Genomic DNA, 9,214 nt, shown 5'->3' on the forward strand with positions numbered 1-9,214 from the left:
AATCTACTAATTTTTACTATTTTTTCCGATATCATAATGGAAATATTGTTATCGCAGTAAAAAGTTGGACATTCTTGCAGGTTCTGGAACAGACCACTCATTTATGCAATAGTCCATGACATTATTAAACAAGGTAGTCTCATGCAGTCATATGTTTCCAATTTTTTCATAAATTTGCCTTTGACAGTATTCAGCTTTCAAAATGTAAATGAATATATCATCCTTCGAAATGTACGCATATCATGTGTTCAGTGGCAAAAATTGCTAAATTATTTATATTTATAAATATTTTGAAGCTTTACAAAATATATTTTTTTTCATATTATTTCAAATTGATATATGAGTTCCAAATTAAAAAGGTTTGCCATGATAAAATTCTCAAATGCGACTACCTTCTATAATTATGCTATGCAATAAACCTTCATCACTTAAAAAGGACGTTCTACAAAATGTTTAATGGTCTGATCCAGAAACTGCAAGAACGTACCATTTTTTACTACGATAACAATTTTCCTTTATGGTAACGAAGAAAATAGTACTTATATGAATTGTCAAAAAAAAAATAATAATAATAATAAAAATGGTTCAGATAATTTGAAAAATAATTCTTAAGTCTGCTTTTTCACAGGCAAATTTGTACTTGACAAATTCTGAGTTTGTAGGCGATAGGGGTGCGAGAAAGAAAAACAAAACTTTGCCTGTTCAGAATTTGCGGTACACGCAGTAGGGAATACCATCAAACGTTTGTTTCATCCATTACAAAGTTGGTCTGTTCCCGTACTGCAAGAATCTACTAGATTTTACTATTTTCTTCGATATCATAAAGGAAAATTCGTTATCGTAGTAAAAAGTAGTACATTCTTGCAGTACGGGAACAGACCAAGTAATTACTTCCAGACGAACATAAAAACACAATTTTCATTTCAATTAAATTTGAATATATTTCAATTTATTTGACATAGTATTCAAAACAATACACACACATACACAAAATATGTATTTTGATTTGATGGAACAAGCTCCCTTGAGAAAAAATTATAATTAGTTGGTAGCTGTGCCCTACCTTGTAATAATTATACAATTTCAATTGAGAAAACAAAAATTTGCCAAATAAAAATCTGCCTGTGGAAAAGCGGTCTAAGTCATGAATGAAAATAATTAATTAGGGGAGAGAGGGGTACCTTAGAACACTTTTTCCTTTGAAGCCTCATACAAATTTTTATGTTATAATTTTTTGTTTTTAATTTTTAACTGATTGGTACGGATCATGGTACAATAATACAAGGTAGGACAGCTTGAGGTGAATAACAAAAAAGCAACTATGCACGTGTGGCTTCTTCTGACAAAAATAAAATAAATATACACAACAAGTGCTTAATTAGCATTTTTTCAACACAAAACTAAAAACGCGAAAAATGAATAAAAGGTTATGATTTCTTCCCAAAATCCAGTAGGGAATACCATCAAATGTTTGTTTCATACATAACAAAGTAATTATTTCCAGACGAACATGTTAAAAACATAATTTTCATTTCAATTAAATTTGTATATATTTTAATTTATTTTGAATTTATTTGACCTTGTAATCAAAACAATAAACACACATACACAAATATGTACCTTGAGAAAAAATTGTAATCAGTTGCTAGCTGTGCCCTACATTGTAATAATTATACAATGGTACAGATGTAACCTTTGCACAGAATATTCATATGACTTACTTTAAGTTCGATTAAATATTTCATTAATGTTTTAATGGACGAAGTCATTATTTTTAAAGCTGTGCCAAGGGGGGCGCCCTTACAACAACAAACTTAAAATAGTTCACTCATCTACATTTTGTTAACAACTGAAAAAGCTAGTCAAAGTTATTTACGCTGCTGAAGTACAAGATTTCCAAAAAAAAGAAATATTGCGGGTCGGAAAAAATTCAAACCGAGATTTTATAAGCCCACGTTCAACGGTGCCCCCTCTCCACTATATAACAATTGAATTATAAAATTGTTCATTTCTTTAATCTTCAATTCATACTTTCAATTATTTTTTATTCTTTTGGGTTTAAATGTCATAAATTGTCCAGGTTTAATGTCTATGAAAAATTCAAGTCATTCACTAAACAACTGACAAATATATAAAAACGCAAATCGTTTGTAAACACTAGGTTAGCTTGACTTTCAAATTAATAATAATAAAATCCTACTTCATCTCGAATGTCAACTTTTGATAGGCTGTAGTGTTGTTCTTAAACGACTTATTTCCAATTTAATTTTTTTTCTAGTTTTCTTTGCCTATTTTACATATTCGTATATACTTTGATGCATGGTACAATTATAAAAGGTAACAGCAAATCCCAGCTGATTTGATTCCAACGTAATACTAGTGTCAATATGAATTTGACAAATTATGTTTTTAAAAATCGCCCAACAGGAAAATTGGGAACGCATACAATTTGAAATTGTTCTTTATTAATGTGCTCCCATATTCAATTTACTCTAGCAAATCGTTCTTGAAGTATGTGTTACACATATATATGGCAATGGCTCAATTAAAGGAAAGATGTGGAAGCGATAGAAATATAAATTTGATAGATTTTCATTCATGTTTTTCAATTTTTATTTTGATGATTCGAAAATATTCCATTTTCAAAATAAAAATAATTTGATGATAATTTGTTTGTTTGTTTACATTTTTCTGTCAAATGAGTTGACACTAGTAGAACTTACAACAACAAATTTCCATGTGGTTGTTGTATCGTTTTTTGTACAACAACACTTGCTGTTACCTTTTATTATTATACCATGACTTTGATGTTGATTTTGACATTGTTCTCCTTTAAAACTTTTCTATTAAAACAAGCACGGGAACAAAGCAATATGTAACACACATGCCATTCCGTTTGCGTCACCATTAAAGTTTCCCTGTATTGTCGCATTGAGTATGTTCAGTGTGTGCCATTTTTTTATTAAAACGTAATTCGTGTTTCAAAAAGCGGGTAAAATTTTAGAGTGCAAGAAAAATTGAACGACAAATATTGAAAAACTGAAATTGAGTAATAATTCAGACAATAAGTGAATTATATGAACTAATAACGATTGATCTATAAAAGATATGACTTACATCAAGTGATATTTACTAGAAAAGTTCTTGATTAGTCGTGATCAGTTGCAAACATTTTTCTGTCAATCAACCGTTATGTGGGAAAGCAAATGTGTCACACAAGGAACCAAAAAATGAATGAATAAATGTGATCTTACCATTCGAACCAAGGACCGCTGTGAATGATCAAATGGAGGTGAATGGTCCCCAGTTTATTATTTGGTAAATTCAGAAATGCACAAATAAAAAATATGTATGATTTTCTTTCAGTTGAAATTCTACCACATAGGGAAATGATTCCTTGGTAATACATCTCAATCTTATGTACACAAAGTTAGTAAATCAACAGGAGTTGAGAAATGTATCTTGTGATCAAGTCCGAAACAGTCCGAATAATAGGGTAAGTAAACTTTTACCATATATAGCCCTTTTGATACTGATGACAATTTGTTTTTCGTGTTTGTGTTTCGGTTGGAAATCAGTTCTTCCCGATATAAGGGTTTCCATAGTTTCAAAAATATCCCCAAATTAGATTATCACTCCAGAACTTTTGATTTTTTTACTACAGATAGTCCTTTTGGAACAACTCTAGTTTAGTAAAAACGATCAAATGTTTCTGAAATTTTTTCCAGAGGTAGGTATTTTTACCCTAATTATGGGGATATCTTTTTTTCTTGGGGGACGTACCCGGTTACCCGGTTATTTGACCCGGAAGTTCGGGTACGGGTACCCGGTTATATCCGGTTCTACGGATCCGGTTAATATAATATGGGTATCATTTTAAAGGATATAAAAATACCTTTCCATTGAGTGGAAATGGAACCAAAATGGTTATCTCAAACCATTTTGGGGATATAGTAAAAAACTGGGTTTTGGTCCCCGATTTTTTTGAAAAACTCCCTAAAAATCGAACTTGGGTCCATTTACTGGGATTTAAGACTTTCATCTATGGACAGATGCCAACACCGGCTAACGCGGCAGAAAATCCTTCTAAATATAATATTTTTTGTGTAGCCGGCCTTCGGCCGGGGATTTAAGACTTTCTCCTATGGACAGATACCAACATCGGCTACGCGACAGAATTTTCTTGTTTTTGTAGGGTTCTAAGGCCCATATTAAATTAACCGGATCCGTAGAACCGGATATAACCGGGTACCCGTACCCGAACTTCCGGGTCAAATAACCGGGTAACCGGGTACGTCCCCCAAGAAAAAAAGATATCCCCATAATTAGTGTAAAAATACCTACCTCTGGAAAAATTTTCAGAAAAATCTGATCGTTTTTACTAAACTAGAGTTAAGCCGTCCTTTTGATACTGGTTATGACCACATTATTATTTTTTTTTTGAAAGTTCTTTCCTAAATTTGAGTCGATTGTGATCAGTATAAAAATAATTATCTGTTCTAAAAATTTCAAATGTTTCAGAAAGGTAATCGTAATGATTTTTTTTTATATTGGGGTATTTTTGGAAATTAGGAACCAAGTATATCATAAAGTACTGATTTTACCCCGAAAAAACATGTTGAGAGTTGTCTGTAAACTACATTTGTTGAGTAAGCAAAAGAGTATGAAATAAATATTAGGATACGCAAAATTTGTAAAACAGCCGGACATTTCTTTAAGTTTCCGAAGCGAAGTGGTATCAAAGATACTTGGGATTTAAAATCGATATTTCTATAGAAATATCGAAATGTAACTTTTAGACCCTATGTTTCTTTGAATTTGGAGCTGAAGTAGAATTGTCAGTCCGTCTGTTTAGTGTTCGCGATAACTCTTGAAGGTAGTAACCGATTTCATTCAAACTTTGTTCATCGTAATATTGTTTTTCAAAAGTAGGTTAAGTTCGAAAATAGGAAATATCGTTGCACTTTTCTTGGTAACTCCCTCTCAAAATGGCTCATAATATAATTTGAGTGGAGTATCCTATTTAAACCGATGTTTGCAAATGTCCCTACCATAAATGATTGACATCGGTTCACTTTTTAGGGTAGCCCTAATACAACGATTTATTAATTACAGAATATTTTGGAGACTTTTTAACAGAAATGGCTCTAATTTATTTCTCATTTGTCGTCAATTATTTCTACCAAAATTTTACCATAAAATATCCCTCAATTCATGAAGGTCCCGAAGGATTACTGATATTTTAAATGTTAACCTCTAGGTGGAGGTTATAAAACTTAAAAATCTTTTTACTTGTTTTATTTTAAAATAAAATGAAAAGTGGCATATAGGTGTTCTATAGAGGATGCACTGTTTTCAATACACACAAATTTGATTCCTTTCGAATTGTATAGAAACATAATATAAATACGAATATAAAATATAATAAAAAGGCAAACATCACATTATGTTGTTTTATAAAATTTATTTTATATATATAATAAAAATTTATATAAAATATCGTATATAAAATTGTATACAAAAAAAACGTTCTTACATTCTAGACAATTATTTACAAATTCGAATATATATTTACATTTAATTTATATTTAAATCAATATGATTCATTTGTTAATAACTTATGATCTGTTTTCGCTCACATTCAATTCTTAAAGACCCAATAAATTACAAAAACTTCTGTACATTTTCGCATGCCGTCCCTTAAGGCAGCCATATAAATCGTTGATTTTCAAACAATCCGTTTTACTCAATGTTTTCCGTTGACCAATTCTAACACCCGGTTGTAGCGGTGTTATAGATGGCTTCTTACCCTTACTCTTACTAAAATAATATTCACCATAATGCATAACTGAATTGTAATCATATTCAAAACTATATTTTCCACGTTTTTTGGAGATTAATTTGAAATTCTTACGAAACTTGGGTACAATATTTTCCCAATGTACCTTAATGTAATTATCACGATCGGCCCGGGATTGTTCATGATAAATACCAATTGCGTGCATAAGTTCATGCATTATACGTCCCTCGCTGCTGAAACAATGAGCACTTGTTTCATCGGGTTTTTGCAGAGACACTACTTGTTCGCCACCCTTTCTGCCAACATAAGACCAGCATCCCTTGGGGCCATCTTCGGGGGGTGTTATCAGTATATAATCATCTTCCTCTCCATCGTATGGTACAAATTTGATGCATGTCAATGAATTAAATGTTTTCAATACACGCTCAATTGCCCTTCGCTCTCGCGAATCATAGAGGTAACTAATTTCGAATGGTATTGTACCATTCGGCCATAATCGTTTTGGATGTTTTGTTGGATTCACGCCCAGACGTAATGTGAGATATGTAAATGGATCAATGGCAATATCTCCTTGAAATAACCGGGGTTTAGTTTCAGGATCATCACCACCGGCATCGGTTAAATCATCTTCACTTATATTTGGTCCATAGGGGTCGTATTCATCTGAAATGGAAAGTTTTTATAAAAATTAGTTGTGTGCTTTGAAACAAATTGGAATAGGACATATTCTTACATATTTAAGAAAGGACTATACAATAATAAAGATTCACAATATAAAGATTCATCATAATTTCTTTTGACCTAATTTTATTGTTCCCAAGTGTTCCGATGAATTTAGCCTTAAAGACTATTAATGAAAAATGGGATATGATTACAGACTACACAAAAATACCCAATGATTTATTCCAAGAAATTCTAATTCTTGTATATGATGACAAGGTTTACAACAAAGATCGCCAGCGTCGCCGATAATTGCGGATGTTGTAATGGAGAAGATATTAAAATCTGATATCTTTACTATAGCGAAGAAGGCAGACATCGAGAACATTTGTTGAACTTTGAACTCGTTTGACAAGAATATGGAACTTAGGAACACTATAAATTACCCTATCAAGTTATATTGGTACAAAAAACTAACGGAATCTGGACGATTGATTAGGTTGAGGTTAGGTTTGGTTGAAAAGAGGGGTGGATGATACCACCACATTTCCAACATGAGGTGGACATACACATAAGTCATATGAGGCATGTTGTGCGCTCTAGAAATGCGGAGAAATTTGGAACTAGTGAAAGTTTAGATTAAAAAGCATTTGGGTTTGATTCCCCTATGAATCTAGGAGTTCCGTATTTTTTGAGAACTCCTTTAGTCTTCTCCATTCACACTCCCTCAGATCGGTTAGTCCGTGAAGAGTGTCATTTCCCAAGACTTGTTTCCGAAGGCTTGTAAATGCTGGGCAATGGCACAGGAAATGTTCCAGCGTTTCACTGTCTCCCCCACACGCTTTGCACATGCTGTTACCTTCGCATCCAATCTTAAGTAGATGTGCCTTCAGGATGAGGTGTTTTTCTGTAATGTTGCTATTTTCGCATCCTTTTGAAAGGGAAATGACGACGAACGAGTTTGGGAACTCTTATTAAATAATTCAAAATGTATAGTTGAACCATTCAACATAACTTATTGCATCTAAAACAGAATTCGCACAGATTTTATAGACAAAGATGTTGAAATTAATAGTGTCTCCGTTTTACTAAAATTGAATGGATTCTCATTTGTTTACAATGTTGAACATTTTCTGTGATCAGATTTTTTTTCAGAGTATGAGAAATTTCCACTTCTACTTATAAAAGGGCGGATAGTAATTATCCTGCTAGGATTCTCAAATCGGCTTATAATATGTTTCGAAAACTCCATTCGCTTCATAGGAAATTTATAATTTTTCAACATGTTGACCCTTTGTGTGGATAGGTACCAGAAGGAGCAACCCATATGTCTCATGTTTGACATTGATTTTGGTAATAATACTAGTATGTGTATATAACGGAGCAAATCCGATATTCCATTAGCTTATGAAGTATGGAAGTAACAGAAGGGCAAATATATAAATGAATACATTCCATTCACTAGATATTTTCAAAATTTTGACACTGGTAAAATATTGCGATGTGCATTGTTTGTTAAGTTTATTTTAATGACAGCAATTATTTCTATTGTATTCAGAAATTAATTATTTTAAATTCATTTATTATTGTTTCAATATTTATAGCAGTTCAAATTAACACACAGGACATATAATAATTGGTTCCATGCCCTTTCACACTTAATTTTTTTCCATACATTATAATTTATATTCACTCTTATTTTTATTTAGTTATTTTTTTGCATTTATCGAATTTAAATTTGTTTCATAAATATTTATCTATGCATGTATTTTTCACTTTTATTTGAAATTATTTCTTCTTTTTCCTTTTTTCACCTCATTTTATGAAAAAATTCCACTAAAATATTATTTTTTGCGTTTCTTTTTCACACACAGATGAAATACACACCTAATCCAACATGAGGAAATTCATGTTCGAAAAGATCCACACCAGCCGGATAATGTTTATTTGACAATTTAGCACAATATGCCGATTGCAAATACACAACAACAATAACGATGCAAAAAACTCCGATTATCGGCTTGAAATCAAAGCAAAAGAAGGTGCGTCTGCTGTGAACCACCATCATTCACCGAACATTGAATGCAAACTATTTCCACATTCGAACCAGGTGAGTAGTACAAAGCAATTCATTCCTTGGCGTAAAGATCTTTGGTCGCCCGTCACAAAAGACACGTTTTAATGGTTTCTAATGATTTCCTAAAGAAGGCCACAAATTTAACATATCTTCCAAATTGTTGGTTGTTGTTGTTGTCAATTTCAAATTTGATTTTAGATTTTACAACGAATAGAAGGCGGCACGCGCGTAGCCTTCTTTTTTATGGTTGGCGGGGATTAGATTGATGGTTAAATGTGCTGCGCGATTGTCGTTATGTTAGTTGCGAGAGTTGAACTGCGATTAAATAAATAATAGTTTTGAATGTCGTTGATATGTGTTTTTGTTGTTTGAGAAACCGCCATGCGACGATACAACGACAGGTCGTCCACGCCATCGACAGAAGAGTATTTTGGCATGGAATAAAATTTTTAACCAACCAGCTTCGCTGTTAGCGACAAACATATATGCATGCATTCATATGTCTGTCGGTCTGTGTGTTTACTTTCGCTAAGATCTAAAGCTGTTGATATTAAGTTGAGGTAACCAACCCAACGCTAACCAGCTCAAATCGAATGTATGAAGACATTTCTATTAGTGAGACAAGCGATTGAGATCAACAAAACAAATGATACTCTGTTTAAATGTGAGCCTAAAGC

At 32.4% G+C, this 9,214-nt stretch overlaps 1 protein-coding gene across 1 annotated transcript; it reads right to left on the reverse strand.

Annotated features, from left to right (window-relative positions):
* Nucleotides 1-5,648: 5,648 nt before the first annotated feature.
* Nucleotides 5,649-8,525, reverse strand: LOC133322151 (hatching enzyme 1.2-like). The gene is made up of 2 exons (XM_061531232.1): nucleotides 8,348-8,525; nucleotides 5,649-6,463 (listed from the first exon to the last, which is right to left on the reverse strand). Exons 1-2 carry the CDS (start codon nucleotides 8,523-8,525, stop codon nucleotides 5,649-5,651), a joined length of 993 nt encoding a protein of 330 aa, XP_061387216.1.
* Nucleotides 8,526-9,214: the final 689 nt, after the last annotated feature.

Source organism: Musca vetustissima, unplaced genomic scaffold (genome assembly GCF_032173495.1).
Source record: "Musca vetustissima isolate MV318-11 ecotype Yass unplaced genomic scaffold, APGP_CSIRO_Mvet_v1 utg401632, whole genome shotgun sequence".
Taxonomy (NCBI): domain Eukaryota; kingdom Metazoa; phylum Arthropoda; class Insecta; order Diptera; family Muscidae; genus Musca; species Musca vetustissima.